General features: G+C 38.9%; 1 protein-coding gene across 1 annotated transcript in view; it reads left to right on the forward strand.

Moving 5' to 3' along the window:
- The window catches only part of Slmap (Sarcolemma associated protein), a 169,605-nt gene that overhangs the window by 92,889 nt on the left and 53,276 nt on the right, over window positions 1-23,440 (forward strand). The window contains exons 6-12 of the mRNA XM_071695361.1: window positions 3,643-3,790; window positions 6,742-6,837; window positions 9,351-9,493; window positions 10,660-10,795; window positions 11,207-11,441; window positions 14,601-14,744; window positions 20,669-20,731. Of these exons, the coding sequence (XP_071551462.1) occupies window positions 3,643-3,790; window positions 6,742-6,837; window positions 9,351-9,493; window positions 10,660-10,795; window positions 11,207-11,441; window positions 14,601-14,744; window positions 20,669-20,731 (965 nt within the window). The remainder of the gene's footprint in view (window positions 1-3,642; window positions 3,791-6,741; window positions 6,838-9,350; window positions 9,494-10,659; window positions 10,796-11,206; window positions 11,442-14,600; window positions 14,745-20,668; window positions 20,732-23,440) is intronic.

A 23,440-nucleotide genomic window follows, 5' to 3' on the forward strand; every position in this document is an offset into this window, starting at 1 on the left:
CCCAATTGACTCGTCCCTCAACCCTATTGTACTTAATAACCTTGCTCTTATTCACATTTACTCTCAGCTTTCTTCTTTCTCACACTTAACCAAACTCAGTCATCAGCTTCTGCAGTTTCTCACATGAATCAGCCACCAGCGCTGTATCATCAGCAAACAACAACTGACTCACTTCCCAAGCTCTCTCAACCACAAGAGACTGCATACTTGCCCCTCTTTCCAAAACTCTTGCATTCACCTCCCTAACAACCCCATCCATAAACAGGTTAAACAACCAGAAAGATTTATATATATATATATCTTTTTTTCATAATATTCGCCATTTCCTGCATTAGCGAGGTAGTGTTAAGAACAGAGGACTGGGCCTTTGAGGGAATATCCTCACCAGGCTCCCTTCTCTGTTCTTTCTTTTGGAAAATTTAAAAAAGACCAGAGGGGAGGATTTCCAGCCACCCGCTCCTTACCCTTTTAGTTGCCTCCTACGACACGCAGGGAATACGTGGGAAGTAATCTTTCTCCCCTATCCCCAGGGATATATACATACATATATATATACTGAAAAGCCCCAGTGACATCACACAGCCCTGCCACACACCTACATGTATCCCAAAACTTGTGCTTATTCCTCTGTCCACTCTTACACCTGCATTTGCTCCACTATAGAAGGCTTTCATTCCATCCAGTAGTTGGCCCCAATACCATATATCCGTAACATATCCCATAAAGTATTCCACTTGACTCTGTCGTACACTTTCTCCGGAAACATAAAAGCTGCATACAACTTCTTACCTTTTGCTAAATACTTTTCCATGGTCATCTTTGCTACAAAAATCTGCTCGTATTCCCTACCTTTCCTAAAGCTCCCTTGCTGTTCAGTTATTCTACATTTAGTCATTTCCATCACTCTGTTGATTAATATTCTTGCATACACTTTTCTTGGTATGCTTAAGAGACTTATTCCCCAATAATTGCTACATTCATCCTTAGCACCTCTTCCTTTGAATAAAGGAATGTTGATAGCTTTCACTCAGTCCTCAGGCACAACTTTCTGTTTCCATGCTATATCACACTTTCTCCTCCATACTTCAGCATTTCAGCCCTAATACCATCCACTCCTACCTTCATCCTCATTATTACCCTTCTTACCTCCCTTTTTGCTCTAGGACCTTGCCCTTGAATCCTCTTCCTTCCATCTTCCATACCCACGCCTGTAACAACTGCTGCCTCCCCTTCTCCCACATTCATCAGTTCTTTAAGATACTCTTTCCATCTTCCTTTCTCTTCCTCCTTTTGATTCAGCAATTCCCCTTCCTTTTTCACCTCCTTCCAGTATAGTTTCTTATTATCCTGAAACTTTCCAGTTACCTTCCTTCCAAAATCTTCATTTACTCTTTCTTTGCTTTCCTCTGTCAGCTTCTTAACACTCTGCTTACATGCTTTGTATTCTTCCCTCCTTTGCTGAACTTCCACTGGTACATTCCTTTTGAGCAATCTACCATATGCCTTTTTCATCTCTTCCACAGCATTCTAATCTCTTCTGTCCACCATGCATTGCCCTTTTTATTCCTGTATCTCACTGCCTTGTATCCATATACTGATTCCACAACCTTTAATAGTATTTCTTTAAACATTTAAACACCTCATTCACACATGATTGCATTTCTACATTCAATGCACTTCCAGCTAAGCTTTCAGTTACCTTCCTTTCATACTCCTCCCTGCATTTTTTCTAATTCATCTTCTTGCTTGCCAACACTTTTGCCTCTCCATTCTTCCATACACCATACCTCCACTTCTCCCTGATCCTCATTCCCACAAGAACTGCAAAATGTTTAGTCTCCAAAGAATCCTCTAACAACTGTAGCATCAAGCATAGCCTTTCTCAATCTTTCATCTATTGTCACATAGTCAATCAAAACCTTTTGCTCTTTTCTTCCATCATTCTTATCCATGTATATCTGTTGCTCATCTTGTGCTGATAAAAAAAAGGTGTCAGCAAGGAATGAATCCTTCTTAACACAAGTATATATGAAATATCTCACCAGTTTCATCACATTCCACTTTTGCTGTCATCTCACCCAATACAACCACATGTCTTTCATTCTCAAAACTGTTTATACAGTCGTTCGAATTTCTCCAAAAAGGCTTCATTTCATCCTTATTTCAAACAGTTTTCATATTAGCAGGCGGATATGCACATGCTCATGCATACTTCACAATCCCAATCTCTCCATTCACTCACACATTTCTTATCCATTCCATCCATGATCTGTAACATACTCCCATACTAAGTTGACTTTCTGCTGCAGTTGAATGACTGCCTTACATTGTTACCATACTTTTCTAACTATACATTATCTAAATTCTATCAGTAATAAAACATTCAGAAAATCTAAAAGATTTATTGTAAGCAGCATGAGAAAGAGAGAAAGAAGGTAGGTGGAAGTATTACATGTGGCAAGTGAGGGAGATGAGAGTGTGGTAGTGAGTAATGTGAGGGGATGTGTAGGTCTTTGTTTTCTGTTTTGCTGATAGTGTAACTTGGTTGATGTTACGAGACTCCATCTACTTGAGGTTAAACTGCATGAGAAAAGTTGGCTTTGGTTGGTTTGTATCTTTGTTAGTTGACATAGCTGAATACTGTCTGTTCTCAAAACTTCTTGCTTCAAAGGAATCCAAACTGTTCCTGCGACTGAGTGGAATACAGCTGCAGAGCTTCTAAATCACTGAGAAAGGAGTTCTGGTGTAATGTTATTATAATGATAATGATAATGATAATAATGATAATGATAATTTATCCCTGGGGGTAGGGGATTAAGAATACTTCCCACGTATTCCTTGCGTGTCGTAGAAGGTGACTAAAAGGGGAGGGAGCGGGGGGCTGAAAATCCTCCCCTCTCGTTTTTTTTTAATTTTCCAAAGGAAGGAACAGAGTGGGGCCAGGTGAGGATATTCCACAAAGGCCCAGTCCTCTGTTCTTAACGCTACCTCGCTAATGCGGGAAATGGCGAATAGTTTAAAAAAAGAAAAGAAAAATAATTTTTCATACATATTTGCCATTTCCTGCATTAGCAAGGTAGCGTTAAGAACAGAGGACTGAGCCTTAGAGGGAATATCCTCACTTGGCCCCTTTCTCTGTTCCTTTTTTTGAAAAATCAAAAGTGGGAGGGGAGAATTTCCAGTTTCCTGCTCCTTCCCCTTTTAGTTGTCTTCTACAACACACAGGGAATACATGGGAAATATTCTTTCTCCCCTATCTCCAGGGATGAATGATAATAATAATGATGATGATACTATTGATAATACAGGTAGAGTATATGGCAACTAAAAATCTACATAGTAAAATAATCAACTTAAGAAAAGATTCATCCTTTCAAAGTTCATGATGCTATGTACACTAAGTGCTATAGTCACTGGTGCTTAACCTTGCTTAATGCATGAATTGATAACTATATATATATATATATTCAGAAAAATATTGGAGAAACTTTCTTCTTCAAACCGCATGGTAAATAGTAATTTTCATATATTTTTCCAAACATTTTTCTTCATGTTCATACTAAATAAGTAGTTTGAACAAATTTTTTGAGTGTCAAAATCCAAATTTTTTTAATTCTGTAATTAGATGATATCTTTCTTCAGCCCATCAACTGCAGTGGGTGGAGCTGTCTCAACTGTGTCTGCTCAGGAACTATACCAATTACGGACTTACCTCCAAGAAGCTCAGCATCGGGAGCAACAAATTGAAACTAAGTTGGCTACTCTTCAGCGTTTGGTAGCATCTACTCAGGTAAGATAGTTTCAGTTGCATGCACCCTACTGTAATTGTTTACATGGTAAAGAAGGAACATAGAAAGGGCAGGAAGATAAATAAACATAATGTATTTGGTACACATAATCAAATCACTTATTTTCTGTAGAATTATTATGGAAGTGTTTTGTTGTGGAATCTTGGGATTATGTGAAGGAATTAAAGATATTTGGAACTCAATGCAAAGCACTAATTTGTGTCAGTGAAGGGAGGAAACTGAATAAATGCAGACTGAATGTATAACAGAAATGGAAATAGAGGTTCAGCTGATTAAAGATAATGAAAATAGATCAATGAGTATTGTTCATAAAGAATGGAGACATACGGAGCAAAAAGGATATGAAAACACTGGCCTCCCTTGCTTATGCTGATGGTTACATTTCTTGTAAAGGTTAGTATAAGCAAATTTAGCTTAAGCTAATACATATATCCATAATAAAATGGGGTTAATGTATCCAGCCAATGCCAGAGACTTCCTCTTATTGAAAATTCTCTGTTTTATCAAGTGTTTATGCTTACATAATAAAGTATGGGCATTTTGTACACAAATATGCATTTTCTCTTTGTCACACACAACACATGACAACACTTAACTTTCATAGCTTATTCTTCATTGTGGTGCGCATTATGTGTTAGCCCTGCCTTTTGGCAAAATGGTAGGAGAAATGGAAATAGTAGGTAGGAACATTTAGGAAGAAAAATTAGGTAGGATCATTAGGCAGGAGCATCAGGTAGAAGTAGTCTGTCGGAACATTAGGTAAGAGCCTCTGCAAACGCTGCATTAGACTTCCCCTCAGCCAGTGGTATAAAGGCTAAGATGTGGCACTGGAGTTCACTAATTATGGAGATGCTGTTGCAGGGGCCACCCCCTTGGGGTAGTTCCAGAAAGGAGCAGGCATCATAGATATAGATAGACAGATAGGTAGGTTATAAAGTGCATAGTTTATAGAACAGAAGAATGGGAAGACCCAATTGGAGGTGGAGGGATGGAGTGAAAAGGGTTTTGAGTGATTGGGGCTTGAATACACAGGGGGGGGGGGGTGAAAGGCATGCGTGGGATGGAGTGAATTGGAACTATTTGGTGTACATGGGTTGACTTGCTGTCAGTGGACTGAATCAGGACATGTGAAGCTATCTATCCATCTATATCTCTGACTCCCATTTCGTCTGGGTACTCCTATCAAGGAGTGGCCATGACAAAGGAGTCTCCACTTATCCCTGTCCCTACATGCCCCCTCACATACACAGTTCCATGCTTTCTTCTGCCATATCTTTCCTTCCAGTATTCTTCCACTGTATTTGCTATGTTACAGGTTTTGTTCCTCTCACACCAACCCCTTTAATTGTGTTATCATACACTCTCCTTGTGAAACTCTCAGTTTTGCATTCTTTCCACATGCCGAAACTACCTCAAAGTATTACGTTTCACCTGCTCTACCACTCCACAGTTCATTCCCTTTGCATACCCTGCTACACCACATCTGTCATACAATCTTTCATTTCGTTCTTCATTCCATTCAGTCACAAGACATGCTCTTCTCAAATAGCTCATTTCCACAGCCTGGATTCTTGACCTCTGTGACTCATTCCGTGTCCATGTTTTGGCTGCCTTAGTCAGGGTTGGGAGGATTATGCTGTCTTAATCCTCTCTTCACTTCCATCTTACACCTCAACCCTTCATTATTCTATTATGGGACCTAATGACTCTTCTACCCTTTACTGGTCTCTCCCTTATCTCTCCTTCCACATTATCAAACTTACCCAAGACTACTCATAAATACTTGAATATTTCCAGTCTTTCTCCCCCCTTCCATCTTACACCTCAACCCTTCATTATTCTATTATGGGACCTAATGACTCTTCTACCCTTTACTGGTCTCTCCCTTATCTCTCCTTCCACATTATCAAACTTACCCAAGACTACTCATAAATACTTGAATATTTCCAGTCTTTCTCCCCCCTTTATCCAAAGCACAATTTAGTACACTTTCTTCTCTCACTCTGTATGGTTTTACAAAATCTATACTTTCACTCTGTTTCCATTCAGGAATGGATGAATATGTACATATGTTTACATGTATATGTCTGTGTATATGTATGTATATGTTGATATGTGTATGTGTGTATATGTTGATATGTATATGTGTGTATGTGGGCATTTATGTATATATACGTATATATGAGTGGATGGGCCGTTCTTCGTCTGTTTCCTGGCACTACCTCACTGATGCGGGAAACAGCTATTATGTATAATAGAAAAAAATATATGTATTTTATTCATATTTTATTATAGTTGTGCAGAGGAGGGTGGTTTTTCTAAGTATTTCTCGCTTTCTCTAAAGCAAACACCTGATCCACACATCCTCTACCACTTCTGAAACCACACTGCTTCTCCCCAATCTGGTGCTCTATACATGCTATCACCCTCTCAATCATTACCTTCCCATACAATTTCTTGGGAATACTCCACAGACTTATGCCTCTGTAGGTTGAACACTTACCTTTATCCCCTTTGCCTTTGTACAATGGCCCTATGCATGCATTCCACCAATCCTCAGGCACTTAACCATGATCCATACATACATTGAATATCCTTTCCAACCAGTCATGAACACAGTTAACCCCCTTTCTTAATGAATTCTACTGCAGTACCATATAAACCCACTGCCTCGCTGAATTTCACCTTCCACAATGCTTTCATTACCAAGAGTTTACTAGTTATGGAAACTATATTGCTATGGCCATCCCCTTGAGAGAGTTCCACTTAGCAGATGTTGGAGATATGGATAAAAACACTGGAAACATAAATTGCATGAATTCTGAGTAATCCTGAAAAGAGGTAAGGTAACTGCAAAGCATATTATTATTTAAGTCTCCACTTCCTTTCCGGATGACTTTTATTTATTAACTTTATTGATTGTTCCCACCAGGAGGCAGCTACACACAGCTGGAAAGCAATGATTGATGAAGACCGATTACTTCAACGACTCGAAACCCTGGAAGCTCAGCTCACCACCTATGCCAAGGTATACTCTGTTAATTGTAAAGCAATTTAGTGTTTTAGGCTTTCTTTGGAAGATCATATCTTGAGAAGTTCATAGTTTGTTTTTTTATGATATGGATTATAACTTAGTTACTGATATTCAGATGATATTTATTGTTAAATGTTTTTTATATAGATGTTTATTGTTAAATGTTTTTCTATAGTTAAACAGAATATCACTATTAAAATACTGGCATATCTATTGATGAAATTTGAAAATGAAAGGAAAAGAACGTGTAGTGCATGTACTGCATCCCCCATCCTTGGAAAGACGGTCTTTACACAGTTATGAGCAGTACAGCTCTCTTCCAGAAGACAGTTCATACACGGTTGTGAGTGATAAGATTAGGTTCCCCACTCAGAAGACAGTTCATACATAGTCATGAGTGACAGCCCCCCCTTTAGAAGGAAGTTCATACATTGTTATGAGTGACACTGCAAAAGGTTCCCCTATCAGGAAGACAGTTCTTCAGCAGTTATGAGTGATAACCTCTCTTTAGAAGACAGTTCACATATAGTTGTGAACAATGCATCATTGTAGTGTAGGGTTTCTCATTCATTATTTTCTGTTGCATGTTTTGATCAGAAGCATTTTACCACAGGTATATTTATCCTTGGAGTAATGGGAGAAAGAATATTGCTCCCATTTCCCTGCGTGTTCTAGGAGGTGACTAAAAGGGGTGGGAGCAGGAGCCTGGAAATCCTCCCCTCCTGTTTCCCTTCTCCAGAGGGAATGGAGGAGGCCCTTGGGCAATCCACTGACACCATATTGCCCACTGTATACCTCATGTCTCAAATTCACTCTATCATGTGATGCCTCACTCCTTCATTCTTGTTCAGGTCCTGAGAACTCAAAACCTTTCCCACTCCAACCATCCATTCCCAGTTAGGTCATCGTTTTCCCCTTGTGCCCTCTACTTCGGACATATATCTTTTTTTTTGATTAATCATTACTCATTCTCTACTTATGTCCTAATGATTTAAGCTCACTCAACCATACTCTTTCCTGTGACCATACCTCTTTTTTACTTATCATTCCCTACATGATCAACCCTCCTTACACTACATGTTTTCCTCAAACATTTCACTTCCATTGCATTTACCCTCTTCCTTTCATTCTGTTATGTAACCCATGTTTTAAATGTTGGGAGGCATGCACGGCTGACTGTGAGGGAATGCCATAAGTTGTAATAGTGCAGCAGCCTTGATCTTTGTGGACAATTTTGGAACTGAGCCCCAATGTTTTTACATTTGTATGGCTAATAAGTGTAGCCTTAGTTTCTTTGGTACATGGGCTGTGTGAGTAATGAGTGTGACACCTCACACTGATTATGGCTGATGAACAGTCTCCTCCACTATTTCCCCATCTCTATCCTGTTGGATCTGTGTGTTAACATTAGCTTCATACCACCTCCACATGAAATATTTGAATTCTCTTTTTCATTCATATCTTTTACTTTTACATGTATGTTTTTCATTTTATGATGGGAAACAAACTTTGAATGATGCACACCTTCCAAAACCTGTCCTCCATCACTTCCTTAGGGAATCTTTGCATTATACCACAGCCATATGAAATATGGTTACACACTTTCTGGTACTTATTCTTTACTTTTACATATATTTTCATGTTTTGTAATGGGTGGCAGAAAATTTGAATGATGCATACTGTACAAAACCATTTGCCATTTCTCCACCACAACCTTTAGAGATCTATGGATAAACTTCAGTGATTAATCAGTCATAGGTTTGTTAGCTGCTTTTTTTTTTTAATATAATGGGAAATATAGAATGTGGAGAACTTGTTTTTTGTCTATTGTATTCGGTTTTCTTTAAGTCATCATGTATATAAGGGATAATGGTGTTATTGCTCTTCTTTCTTCTTCACCTACAATGTTGTCCTCTCCTTTGTACCCATCATCATTGTCTCCAGTTAGTTCTTTAAAATATTCTCCCTCTCTCCATTGTTACCAGTATTCTCCCAGACTTGTCTAATGTACCTTCCTTCCATATGCATACCTCTCTTTCACCCTTAATTATTTTCTCCTGGAGTAGCCTGTTATTTTGTTTTAAATGTGACTCGTGTTTCGTCCAAGATCACTTGATATATTAATATGTACCATTCCTTTCAGTTTTGTTCAGGGATTTATATTCTATACTCTTTGTCCCCATTCATAACTATTTTTCTACTTTAGTCTGTTAGTCTTCAAATTGTACTAACCATAATTCTATTCCACTTGTAATTTTGTAAATATTTTTCATTGATAAACTATGGTGATGCAGTGTTTGGGCTAATGAGGGCCATTGGATGTTGTTGTGCCTCTGGTAGTTCTCAGAACACAAATTTGAAAGGTTCAGGTGCTTAACTACACTGTTTTGAGTCAGTGATTTTGTTTTGTAAAATATTTTTGAAGCAGTAACCAAGAGAAGATTAAAGCAAGGAAATCTGTAGTTTCCACTTTTGTAGTATTTTTTTTTTTTTTTTTTGTACCACAGAATTACCCAGAAGATAGTGTTCGAGAAGAGATGCGAAGATTACTGGAAGAGAAGGGTCAGTATGAAACCACTGCCAAAGAATCTTTGGGACGAGTTTTGCAGGAGAAGTTAGATGCTGTCACAAAATTAGCAGATTTAGAAAGGTAAGGGTTCTACCATCTCATTAATCAGTTGTTTATCTTTCTATGTATTTCTTCTGTAATTGATGAGAAGAGGGAGAAGTATTCTGTGGAGGAAATTGACATATGATGAGAAACTATTAAATTTAGCACATTTACATCCAAATGTCTCTTTTACATGCCCATCGATTAATGTGTAATCCAGTAAAGCCCGCTGACTATCTTTCCAACTTATATATGTGTAATTGTGTATATGTATCTTTTTAAACCTGGTATTCCCAATCACCTTTTTTTTTTTTTCTTTTATACACAACTCCACAATCTCTTCACCATTTCCATTCAAAACACTGAATACCTTATGTGCCCAAATTATACCCTCATCTGCCACATTACTTACCTTCACATTTAAAGCACCCATCGCAAATACCCAGTCTCCTTCATCTAGACAGCTGACATACTCATTCAACTGCTTCCATTACACTTGCTCCTCATGATCTTTCTTATCATGGCCTGGTCTGCTCCTGTTACACTTGCCCCTCATGATCTTTCTGCTCATGGCCTGGTCCCATCCACTTTCAGTTTTATCCACATCAGTTCAGAATTTACTTCCATACACCCTATCACACACTCCCACAACTGCTTCAGAAGTAGTGTTACTCCTTCCTTAGCAGGTCATGACCTCTCACCAACCCCTGACTTTACTCCTAAGACATATCCAGACTGGTGTTCCCCTTTACCCTTGAGCTTTTTTCGCCCATAGCCAGAACATCGAGTTTTTTTCTCAAACATGCTACCTATCTCTCTTTCTTTTTTTTCATCATGATTACATCCATACACATTTAGACACCACACCCTGAACCATCTTTTAGTCATTGAAATACTGAAATACGAGAAGGGGGATGGGATTCTGGCCCCCCACTTCCACTCTCTATAGTTGCCTTCTATGACATACAGGGAATATGGAGATGGAATTCTTTCTCCCCTACCCCTGATGGCTGATTCGAGTTAGAAACTGCGGAGGTTGGTGACTGAGTTTGGAAAAGTTCATGGAAGGAAAAAGTTGAGAGTGAATGTGAATAAAAGCAAGATTAGAGGAAGTGAAGTGTTTTACATACCATATTATTGTTCCGTGTTCATCGGTGGTTTCCTACAAGTCACATCCATATTTCATTTTCCATTCTCTTTTTCAGAACATTACATACCTCTGAAGATGAGTTGGTGCATATGAAGGAGCTTTGTGAAAATACCCAAAAAGAGCTTGTTGATTTGTTGGAGAAGCAGACTGCTCAAAATGAACAAGTTGCTCAGCTAACTGAAAAGCTTAAGGTGACTTCAAACAAATCTCATGATTACCATTCATTTTTACCATATTTATCTGTTGTCTGTTATAATTACATGTTATATGTTGAATTTTCATATAACTTTGATTCATTAATTTGTTAATTTGATAGACTAGTTCATCCTATAGGTATTAAAGAGTTTGTTAAAGATAGGGCAGTAGTGGGCAAATCACCCACAAGGCCTCCCTTTCTCCAATACTCAAGAGCAAAGTGCTTTTTTCTCCCCAAGAAACTTTGCCCTTTGAGGCCCATTTTGGTAAAACAACGTAAATGGTAACATTCCTTGTCTGCTTTCTTTCATCATGATAGTTATTGTTTATCTCAATGTACTTAGTGGGCCTCTTGAAAATTTGTCTATTGTTAAAGATTCCTAATATGATGTTGATCTTGTTCACAGGCTGCTGAGGAACAGCTCAAGGATGCAGAGGAAAATTATGAACAAGAGAAGAAAGAACTGCAGAATAAATTATTTGAAAAATCTAGTGAAGAAAGTAAATTAATGGCTAGAATAGAGAGTATAACAGCAGAGAGTGACTTTACCAAAGAGCAGTTAAGTGCTCTAAAGGCTAAATATGAGAATATTAAGAATGGTGAAATAAGTGGACTTATAAAACCAGTGAAAGACTCTCCAGGTATATATACACACATTCTTCTTTCATACTATTTGCCATTTCCCGCATTAGCGAGGTAGCGTTAAGAACAGAGGACTGGGCCTTTTAGGGAATATCCTCACCTGGCCCCCTTCTCTGTTCCTTCATTTGGAAAATTAAAAAAAAAAAAATATATATATATATTTTTTTTTTTTTTTTTTTTTTTAATCTTTGTCGCTGTCTCCCGCGTTTGCGAGGTAGCGTAAGGAAACAGACGAAAGAAATGGCCCAACCCACCCCCATACACATGTATATACACACGTCCACACACGCAAATATACATACCTACACAGCTTTCCATGGTTTACCCCAGACGCTTCACATGCCTTGATTCAATCCACTGACAGCACGTCAACCCCGGTATACCACATCGCTCCAATTCACTCTATTCCTTGCCCTCCTTTCACCCTCCTGCATGTTCAGGCCCCGATCACACAAAATCTTTTCACTCCATCTTTCCACCTCCAATTTGGTCTCCCTCTTCTCCTCGTTCCCTCCACCTCCGACACATATATCCTCTTGGTCAATCTTTCCTCACTCATTCTCTCCATGTGCCCAAACCATTTCAAAACACCCTCTTCTGCTCTCTCAACCACGCTCTTTTTATTTCCACACATCTCTCTTACCCTTACGTTACTCACTCGATCAAACCACCTCACACCACACATTGTCCTCAAACATCTCATTTCCAGCACATCCATCCTCCTGCGCACAACTCTGTCCATAGCCCACGCCTCGCAACCATACAACATTGTTGGAACCACTATTCCTTCAAACATACCCATTTTTGCTTTCCGAGATAATGTTCTCGACTTCCACACATTCTTCAAGGCTCTCAGGATTTTCGCCCCCTCCCCCACCCTATGATCCACTTCCGCTTCCATGGTTCCGTCCGCTGCCAGATCCACTCCCAGATATATATATATATATATATATATATATATATATATATATATATATATATATATATATATATATATATATTTATAGTAGGTTGTGGATGGGGGCTGTGGTTTCAGTGCATTGCTTGACAGCTGGAGAAAGGATGTGAACAAGTGCTGCCTTTCTCTGTCTGTTCTTTATTCTACCTCACTAATGCTGGATACCATGATCAAGTATGAAAAATATGTAACAGGGGGCTATAAATCCTCCCTCCTATATTACTTTATAAAAGGAGGAACAAAAGAAAGAACCAAATAGGAATCTTTTTCTTCTTAATCCTAGTCATCTATTCTGGACCCTATCTTGCTTATGCAGGAAATAGATGGGGGGGATACATATATGCTATTTCATGTGTGGTGGGTTGGCGATGGGAATGGATGAAGGCAGCAAGTATGGATATGTACATGTGTATATATGTATATGTCTGTGGATGTATATGTCTGTATACGTTGAAATGTATATGTGTGTGTGATGGCGTTTATATGTATACATGTGTATGTGGGTGGCTTCGGCCATTCCTCGTCTGTTTCCTTGTGCTACCTCACTAACGTAGGAAACAGCTTTTAAGTATGATATATAATATAGATATATGTTTTATCCCTGGGGATAGGGGAGAAAGAATACTTCCCATGTATTCCTTTCGTGTCGTAAAAGGCGACTAAAAGGGGAGGGAGTGATGGGCTGGAATTCCTCCCCTCTCGTTTTTAATTTTCCAAAAGAAGGAACAGAGACAGGAGCCAAGTGAAGATATTCCCTCTAAGGCTCACTCCCCTGTTCTTAATGCTACCTTGCTAATGCGGGAAATGGCAAATATGTTTGAAAAAAACATATATTATATATATTTATTATACTTAACCACCGTCTACCGCATTAGCGAGGTAGCACAAGGAAACAGACGAGGAATGGCCCAACCCACCCCCATACACATGTATATACATATGGAGTGAAAAAGATTTTGAGTGATTGGGGCCTGAACATACAGGAGGGTGGAAGGCGTGCAGGGAATAGAGTGAATTGGAACAATGTGGTATACTGGGGTCGATGTGCTGTCAGTGGATTGATCCAGGCTATGTGAAGTGCCTGGGGTAAACCATGGAAAGATCTGTGGGTCCTGGGTGTGGAAAGGGAGCTGTGGTTTTGGTGCATTACACATGACAGCTAGAACTGAGTGTGAACGAATGTGGCCTTTTGCCTTTTCAGGTGCTACCTCGCTGGAGGTGGGGGTTGCTGTTTCCTGTGTGGGAGGGTGGCAACAGGAATGGATGAAGGCAACAAGTATGAATATGTAAATGTGTATATATGTATAAGTCTGTGTATGTTTATGTCAATGGATTGAACCAGGGCATGTGAAGCATCTGGGGTAAACCATGGAAAGTTCTGTGGGGCCTGGATGTGGAAAGGGAGCTGTGGTTTCGGTGCTTATTACATGACAGCTAGAGACTGAATGTGAATGAATGTGGCCTTTGTTGTCTTTTCCTAGCGCTACCTCGTGCACATGAGGGGGGAGGGGGTTGTTATTTCATGTGTGGCGGGGTGGCGATGGGAATGAATAAAGGCAGACAGTATGAATTATGTACATGTGTATATATGTATATGTCTGTGTGTGTATATTTATGTATACGTTGAGATGTATAGGTATGTATATGTGCGTGTGTGGATATGTATTTTTTATACTATTCGCCATTTCCCGCATTAGCGAGGTGGTCTAAGAACAGAGGACTGAGCTTTTGAGGGATTATCCTCACTTGGCCCGCTTCTCTGTCTTTCTTTTGGAAAATTAAAAACAAGAGGGGAGGATTTCCTGCCCCCCAACTCCCTTCCCCTTTGGTCACCTTCTATGACACACAGGGAATATATGGGATGGTGAAAGTTAACCTTTGTGCACTGCACAGTGAAATTTCTTTTTGGAAGAATGCTTTTTAGTTGTTAGCTTGGAGCATGTATCTTATGGGACAAAGAAAGTGTTGTAAAAGCAGTATTTACTGTGTGTACAATTAGTAACTGGATTAGATTGTTTGATATAACATGGCACAACTGCTTTGAAATAGGTTTGGCTTCTGTATTGTAAACCATGTTGAGGTATTTGTAAATCTGTATATCATTAATTTATTAGTTTCAAACACTTTTGTGTATAAAGTATATTCACATTTCTAATGAGGGTAAATGTACAAAGAATTTTAAATACTTTATTACCTCCAGGTTTGGATATGTTAAGTATAGAACCTTCTGATGTAAAGCAAGCTTTAGAAACAACGCAGAGGGAGATCCATACTTTAAAGGATCGTCTTCAAACTGCTCAGGATGAACTCAGGCAAGCTGAGGCAAATGTATCTCAGCTTAAACGTAAGTTTCGGTAGCCAAGTACTGGAAACCTATCATAGAGTAAAACACGTAGCATGTGTAGAAATTCTTTTCAATGATGTGTAGTGCCTCAGCTTGAGGATGTGTTTCTCTTAATTGATTTATTTTATCTGTTGGACTCTGAACTGACATTGTGCTTTAACTATCTAGGAAGCCTCATTAAACATATTCATGTAGATAGAACTTGGAAATTAACCCATTGACTGCTAATGTGCTATATAAGATATGGACCACCTCTTGTGGTTGACTGCAGGTGTACTGCATACAAACTTGGGCTTTCAAAAATCCTGAAATCTTCTGCATGGTAAGTAGGGGAGCAGTGAGTCGGAAAACAAATACATTACTGACATCACCATGTTTCCATATCTTTGCCCACCATGTTCTCCACTTTGTCAGTCAGTATCCATTAAAATGTGTTGGAGTGTAAAACAGCGACATGCTGCCATAGCAACAGAGGAACATCCCAGTTATTTTATGGATTAATGAGATGCTGAAATTTTGACAGGGTAAAATATGGCAGTTGTCAACTTTTATTTTTTTGAGATATTTCCTCACACACTACTCTTGGGCTGAAAAGATGTTAAAAGAATGTACTATATTTGTAAAGACTGTGACTGTGATGTTCATCTGTGTGGAAGCTCATGTTTCTGAAAATATGAACAAAATAATGTAAATATATGTATGTGTATATAAATATTGGATCATTTATCATTGGAAAACAGAAAATTATAATTGCATAGTGAATTGTGTACTGTATATATTTGTGGTGTAAGGAGGAACATAGCCACAGCCTGAACATTTGTTCATTCGGGAAACTCACCACACAAATGGGTAAAGATTTACTACATTGTCCTGGATATTATGGTATTTGTACCTGAAGAGAATAACTCTTTCAGATAGTAAGTTAAACAAATTAATAATATTTTTTTGTTACAAATGTTATAGAGGAAAAGCCCCTGTGTGTGAGAGCAATGATGTGTATCTTGGATGGTATAGTAGTCCTAATGGTGCTGTATGAGTGTGTCTTGGGCCCTAAATGCAAAAGAATAGTAGAGGGTGGATTTGTTGGAAATTATGTCTGAAGACAATGAGTGGTGTGAGAAGGGTTGATTGTGTTAGGAATAAGGTGTGTGGTGAATAGAGTGTGAGTGAGACAGTTAAACAGATGATATTGAGAGGATGAGTGAGGAGACGGTGACTAAGATGTACTTATCAGGAGTGAAGAAAGCAAGGAGGAGGGGGAGAAGGAGATGGCAGGATGAGATGGAAGAGGTTTGAGTTAATAGGGCCTAAACATGCAGGAGTGTGAGAGGCATGCATGGGATAAATTGAGCTGGAGCAATGTGGTATACAGGGGGTAACATGCTGTCAGAGGGCTGAATCAGGATGTGTGAAGTGGTCAAGAAAGACCATGGAAAGGTCTTGGGAGCTTGGCTGTAGGTAGGCAGCTTTGATTTCAGTATGTTGCATTATATATTACAGCTAGAGAGGGATTTGCACTAGTGAGGTTGTTTTTTTGCTTATTCCTGGTGCTTCTTCTAACAAGTATGAAAAAAATTATTTAATCATCGTTCATCACCACTTTCTTGTAGTTTCTTTGTGATGGACAGGTACATGTAACTCAAGACATTACTCACACACATCTTCAACCCTTACCCAGCTTATTCAAGTGAAACATGACTTCTACACTCAAAATGTGTTTCTTACTTTTTGCTCTGAATTCTAAGCTGATTCCATTCGCACCACCTCTCTATGCTTCCAAGACATCTGATCTGCATTCATTCCTTAAAATCATCATATGAAGTATCCCCAGCCTTGATTTTTGCTCTTACTGCATATCTTGATTAGCCTGTTTTCTGGCATATATTTCAAATGATCATGCCATCCATAAAGACTTGATTATAAGCCTTTTTGATGCTTATGTATATCTCACATCCTACTGACATCTTTATTTTCATTCTAACAGTCCTCCTTACTTCAACTATACTATGCAAGTTATCCATTTCTCCTGATAATTTATCCTGTAACCTATATGCAGCTATGCTTTACATGTTTATACCAATACAAACCAGGTGCTAATACAGAACATACCTAAGTAGGGCAACAAGTGGTCACTTCCCAGGCAGTAGAGGTCACTTCTGATGTAGAAGTATTGAGGAAACATAGCAGGATAGATCATTTGGTGCAGGTTAACTAGGGGAAAAGACAGAATTGAACAGTTTAAGGTCACTTCCGAGGTAAAAGCAGGGAACAAGGCAGAATGGATTAAAGTAAGGACACAGAATAGTTACAGGAAGATGGCCTTCCCATTCCCACTGCTGCACCAACACTGGAGAAGCTCTGCCAGAATCGGTTGATGTCACCAGTGGAGTGCTACAGGGTTCTTGTCTAGGAGCATTAGTCTAATTGATCTATATGATTGATATACCTGAAGGTACAGACTCCTACCTGAATATGCTTGCATATGAGGAAAAGGTCATTTGGGAAGTGAAAAGCAAAAAGCATGGAGAATTCCATCACTTTCCTAGGGAACCTTGACAAACTCTAAAGTTGGTCTGATATGTGATTGATGAAGTTCAACCCAAGATGATGTAAAGTATTGAGAATGTGTCATTGTGAAAGACCTTGATATAATTATCACCTGTCAGGAAGCAGGCTGCAGGAATCTGTTGTTGAGAAAGACTTGGGAGCTAAAATTTTCCCCTAACCTGTCACCTGAGTCACACATTAAGAGAATAGTTGAGGAGACCAACTGTCTGCTAGCAAGTATTAGAATAAAATTCAAGATCATGGATAAGGAATTATTCAACAAGCTGTTTAGATCATACATAAGGCCAATTATACATGTTTCTCAAGTGTGGTCACTGTGCTGAAAGAAACACAAAGAGCTAATAGAGAAGGTCTGGAGGAGACAACAGAAAAGGTACCAGAATTAAGGGAGCTTAGTTACAGGGTAAGGCTAAAGGCTGTAGATTTTTCCACCTTGGAGTAGAGAAGAGTGAGTGGTGACCTGATCAGAACCTTTAAGTTTTTAAACCCCAGATCTAGGACATAGTTATTGAGTTCTTCAAGTGATGTAAGGACAGAACAATCATGGGATAAATTAAGCAAGAAACTTTAAAACGGATGTGATGAAATACTTTTATAGTATGAAAGTAGTGGATGAATGGAATGAAATGACGAAGACATTAATACAGACAGCATACAGAAATTTAAGAGGTTTTTTGATGTTGCTCAATAGATGAGACCCCTTAAGTGTAACTCTCTCTTGGTATAGCATGATTATGTAATTACCCATGCATACCAGCAAAGTTTCCAACATGTATGCCAATAATGATAATCTTGCAAATTGGACCCAGACAGTTGATTTCCAAGGATTTCATAAATCGCAAAGCAAAGTTAGCCTGATATACACAAATGCTAGGAGCATTATTTCAGAATGAAATAGACTGTTATCGTATGCTGTCACAGAGAAAATGAACATAATTGCCATCTCAGAAATATGGCTAAACTCAGAGAGTGAACATTTACTTGCCAAGGTAGCAATACCTAGAAATAAACTATTCACAAAAACATATGGAGTAAACCATGGAAAGGTCTGTGGGGCCTGGATGTGGTTATATATATATATTTATCCACGGGGATAGGGGAGAAAGAATACTTCTCATGTATTCCCTGCCTGTCATAGAAGGCGACTAAAAGAGGAGGGAGCGTGGGGCTGGAAATCCTCCCCTCCAGTTTTTACTTTTCCCAAAGAGGGATCAGAGAAGGGGGCCAGGTGAGGATTTTCTCTCTAAGGCTCAGTCCTCTGTTCTTAATGCTACCTCGCTGATGTGGGAAATGGCGAATATGTATGAAAAAAATATGTATATACAGATATGAGTGAATGGGTCTTTCTTCGACTGTGTCCTGGCACTACCTCGCTAACACGGGAAACAGTGATCAAGTTTATGTTGAATACAGCCTTGGTGTATTTGAAGGAAAAAAGCTAGGTGTCGATACGTATGATCATTTTTACACTGACATTCCATACAGATCTTTTAAGCAAGAGGAAAATTACAAAATGTTATAGAGATGTGATATAGTGTGACTTGTGGCATCAGATTATGTAAATCATGAGTACTAAAGTTCCTCCCATCTTCTGATATTGCAAGTTATTGCAGTACAATGTAAGCCAGTTGGCCTCTCGTTGCCCCCAAGTGATACTGCAATGCCGCACTGGACTGAGACACTCTTCAGTTGCCACACAACCTACGTCAACCTCCAATGGTGTACCTTCTCTGCAAGCATCCATAGCACCTCGCCCCTATATACTGCATCACTCCACTTAACCATGGCCTGTGCACACCTTACACCCTCTTGCATGTTCAGGTCTCAAGCATTAGAAACATTTTCATGTTTTTTTTATACTTCGTATTGATAAGATTGAAGTATCTTTTGAAGCTTTCAGTAACTCTTATCCTGAATATTCTTGGCACTGGCCTTTTAGTGTTATTAACACAATCCAGTGAGAGACTAATGGTTATATTCCTGTATATCTTGTTCGTTATTTAACTTTCTGTTTTTCTTTGTTTAGCTTCTATTATAGTGTAATTTTGTTGAAATTTATCCCATTATGTCAAAATCCTCTTACCCAGACACCATTTCTTATTCCAGTTCCATCCTGTTACAGTAAATGTTTTGTTTCATACAATTTCCTGCATTTTATATCATCTGTAAAGTATAACAAGTTCTGTTAATGTCTTGTGTTCAATTTTAGTATATAATGAGTGCACTGGCACTTTTTGTGCATCTTTTAAGCTTACATATGAGCAGAAAGGAAGTCTTGATCTATATTTATCTCCTGATCCCTTATCCCACTATACATACATTAGGGTACCTTATAAAGAAGCTTTCTTTAACATATATCTCCTCAGTCTTCAACACCCTTCACACTCACACATTTATTTACATTGTCCTTTTATGATTTCAGCTGTGTACAGCATTTCTTATTGGAGATGAAGTTTTTGCTTTATCTTCTTAATGCAAGTATCAGCCCTAGCAATGTTTCTGTTTCCTGTTTACATATTTTACCATCTATTGTATTGAGTGGTTATCTCACCATGTTTGTTCTGTGGTTTTAAAGTTTGTGTGATTTATACATATTCATTTGATTCTGGTTACTGGTAAAAGACACGTTATTCTTGTAAACCATTTTACATGCTGAATTGGCAGTTTGTTTTTTATATATGCATTGACAGCTCATTTTTAACTTTCTCAATAGGTGGCTACTTGTTTCATATGTAGCATTTGATTTGTAGTAAACCATAATTTGAAAGATTATCATAATTTATTTAGATGCTCTCAATTGATAAATACATTTGTTGAGATGATAATGATAAACATAAGATTTCTCACTTATTGTGTTGGCTGAGAGGAAAGGATTAATATTTAGGGGACTTTGATGTAGCTTTGTACAGCTTCATTACTGGTATGTGCAGGCATTAGAATTTGTTTGAACTGCTCATGCTGCTTGATTTTTTTCTGTTTCCATAGTAATGCATGTGCTTAGTAATGTAATTTACATGAACTTAACTTATAGAAATAGGTTATATGAGTTACTTACTAGAATCAGTAGGTTCTGGAAAAATATTCTTAAGAAAATTTTGCTTGGTTCATTCATGACAATTCTTAATTTTTCTTTTGAGTGAGCAGATGTTCTGTGATACCTAGATTGTGGACTTTATGTAGATCAGATAAAGTGTGATGTGGCATTGTCTGGAAATGTCATTTGTTTGTGATGTTTGATTTGTAATTTATGTGTGAATGTGCTTGGCAGTCTTAACTGATGCTTGTGGTTGTAGTGAATGATGACTTAATGAGTAATGATCCTAATGCTGAAGGACAGTGCTGTCTGTCTACTCTAGATGAGGCTGAGCTGGCAGACAGTGCAGAGGCTGGATGCTTGAGTACACGTGCCCGCCTCCAGGGTGAGTCTTCATCTCATCCAGTCTTCTCTTCAAGTCCTTTTTATTTTTCAGTTATATTAAAGAATATTATGTATTTCACTATGTGAGTTGAAGAAACTAAGAGCTTGTCATTATTGTAAGACTCTGCTGATTGATGGTTACCAATAAGATTTGTGACATAACAACTCAACAACATTCCCAAACTATACTGTACTGGTAGCCAGTTGGAAAATGCCACCTAGAATTTTCCATTGTTCGCACATGTCAGTTCTAACCTTATCTGAAGTATGTGAAGCAAATTCAATAACATTTGTGATTATTATTAGAGTCATTGTTTCATCTATGACTTCATCCTAGAGTTATTGATTAATTAAAGTAGCCTTGGTTTTCATTTGGTAATGGTTTTCAAAGATTGATGTTTGTTCAACAGGTGATAGAATGATGATGTTTGCAATACTCTGTTGCAGTTTTTGATGGGATATTTGTAAGTGAAATACATATATTTTATATCCTCAAGTATTTGCAAGGGCAGTTAGATTTTCAGTTGGCTGAGTGATAGATAAGATTCTTAGTTTTTTATATGCTAGCTGGCTGTTATATGAAAGGAAAGTTAAACCACAAACAGTCATTTGCTTGTGTGGGGAGGTGCTGGAGCATCGTGAGTTCCTTTGTGAGGACATTGAATTGTTTTTTCCATGCTTTAATTGAATTATTAATTGTAGGAGCATGTACTTTGTTCAGAGTGCACGCACGAAATAGAGTGAATTGGAACGGTATGGTATACAGGGGTTGACGTGCCATCAGCGGACTGATCCAGGGGATTTAAAATATGCAGGGTAAACTATGGAAAGGTCTGTTGGGCCTAGAAGCTGGGGGTAATGATGCTACCTTCTGTGGGGTGAGGTAGCAACAGGAATGGATGAAGGCAAGCAAGTATGAATATGTACATGTGTATATATGTATGTGTATGTGTATGTATGTATATGTTAATGTATTTATATTTTTATTTATTATAATTTGTCGCTGTCTCCCTCGTTAGCAAGTTAGTGCTAGGAAACAGACAAAAGAATGGCCCAACCCACCCAAATACACATGTATATACATAAACGCCCACACACACACATACATACATATACATTTCAACGTATACATACATATACATACACAGACATATGTACATATTCATACTTGCTGCCTTCATCCATTCCTGTTGCCACCTTGCCACACATGAAAAACAGCACACACACACACACACACACACACACACACACACACACACACACACACACACACACACACACACACACACACCCATGCGTGAGGTAGCACTAGAAAAAGACAATAAAGGCCACATTCGTTCACACTGTCTCTAGCTGTCATGTGTAATGCACCAAAACCACAGCTCCCTTTCCACATCCAGGCCCCACAGAACTTTTCATGGCTTACCCCAGATGCTTCACATGCCCTGGTTCAATCCATTGACAGTACATCCACCCCGGTATACCACATCGTTCCAATTCATTCTATTCCTTGCACGCCTTTCACCCTCCTGTATGTTCAGGCTCCAATCGCTCAAAGTCTTTTTCACTCCATCCTTCCACCTCCAATTTGGTCTCCCACTTCTCCTCGTTCCCTTCTCCTCTGACACATATATCCTCTTTGTCAGTCTTTCCTCACTCATTCTCTCCATGTGACCAAACTATTTCAATACACCTTCTGCTCTCTCAACCACACTCTTTTATTTATTACCACACATCTCTCTTACCATGGTTGTTTAATTTGTTTATGGATGGGGTTGTTAGGGAGGTGAATGCAAGAGTTTTGGAAAGAGGGGCAAGTATGAAGTCTGTTGTGGATGAGAGAGCTTGGGAAGTGTCAGTTGTTGTTCGCTGATGATACAGCACTGGCGGCTGATTCATGTGAGAAACTGCAGAAGCTGGTGACTGAGTTTGGTAAAGTGTGTGAAAGAAGAAAGTTAAGAGTAAATGTGAATAAAAGCAAGGTTATTAGGTACAGTAGGGTTGAGGGTCAAGTCAATTGGGAGGTAAGTTTGAATGGAGAAAAACTGGAGAAAGTAAAGTGTTTTAGATATATGGGAGTGGATCTGGCAGCGGATGGAACCATGGAAGCGGAAGTGGATCATAGGGTGGGGGAGGGGGTGAAAATTCTGGGGGCCTTGAAGAATGTGTGGAAGTCGAGAACATTATCTCTGAAAGCAAAAATGGGTATGTTTGAAGGAATAGTGGTTCCAACAATGTTGTATGGTTGCGAGGCGTGGGCTATGGATAGAGTTGTGCGCAGGAGGATGGATGTGCTGGAAATGAGATGTTTGAGGACAATGTGTGGTGTGAGGTGGTTTGATCGAGTAAGTAACGTAAGGGTAAGAGAGATGTGTGGAAATAAAAAGAGCGTGGTTGAGAGAGCAGAAGAGGGTGTTTTGAAATGGTTTGGGCACATGGAGAGAATAAGTGAGGAAAGATTGACCAAGAGGATATATGTGTCGGAGGTGGAGGGAACGAGGAGAAGTGGGAGACCAAATTGGAGGTTGAAAGATGGAGTGAAAAAGATTTTGTGTGATAGGGGCCTGAACATGCAGGAGGGTGAAAGGAGGGCAAGGAATAGAGTGAATTGGATCGATGTGGTATACCGGGGTTGACGTGCTGTCAGTGGATTGAATCAGAGCATGTGAAGCGTCTGGGGTAAATCATGGAAAGCTGTGTAGGTATTGTA

Source organism: Panulirus ornatus, chromosome 58 (genome assembly GCF_036320965.1).
Source record: "Panulirus ornatus isolate Po-2019 chromosome 58, ASM3632096v1, whole genome shotgun sequence".
NCBI lineage: Eukaryota > Metazoa > Arthropoda > Malacostraca > Decapoda > Palinuridae > Panulirus > Panulirus ornatus.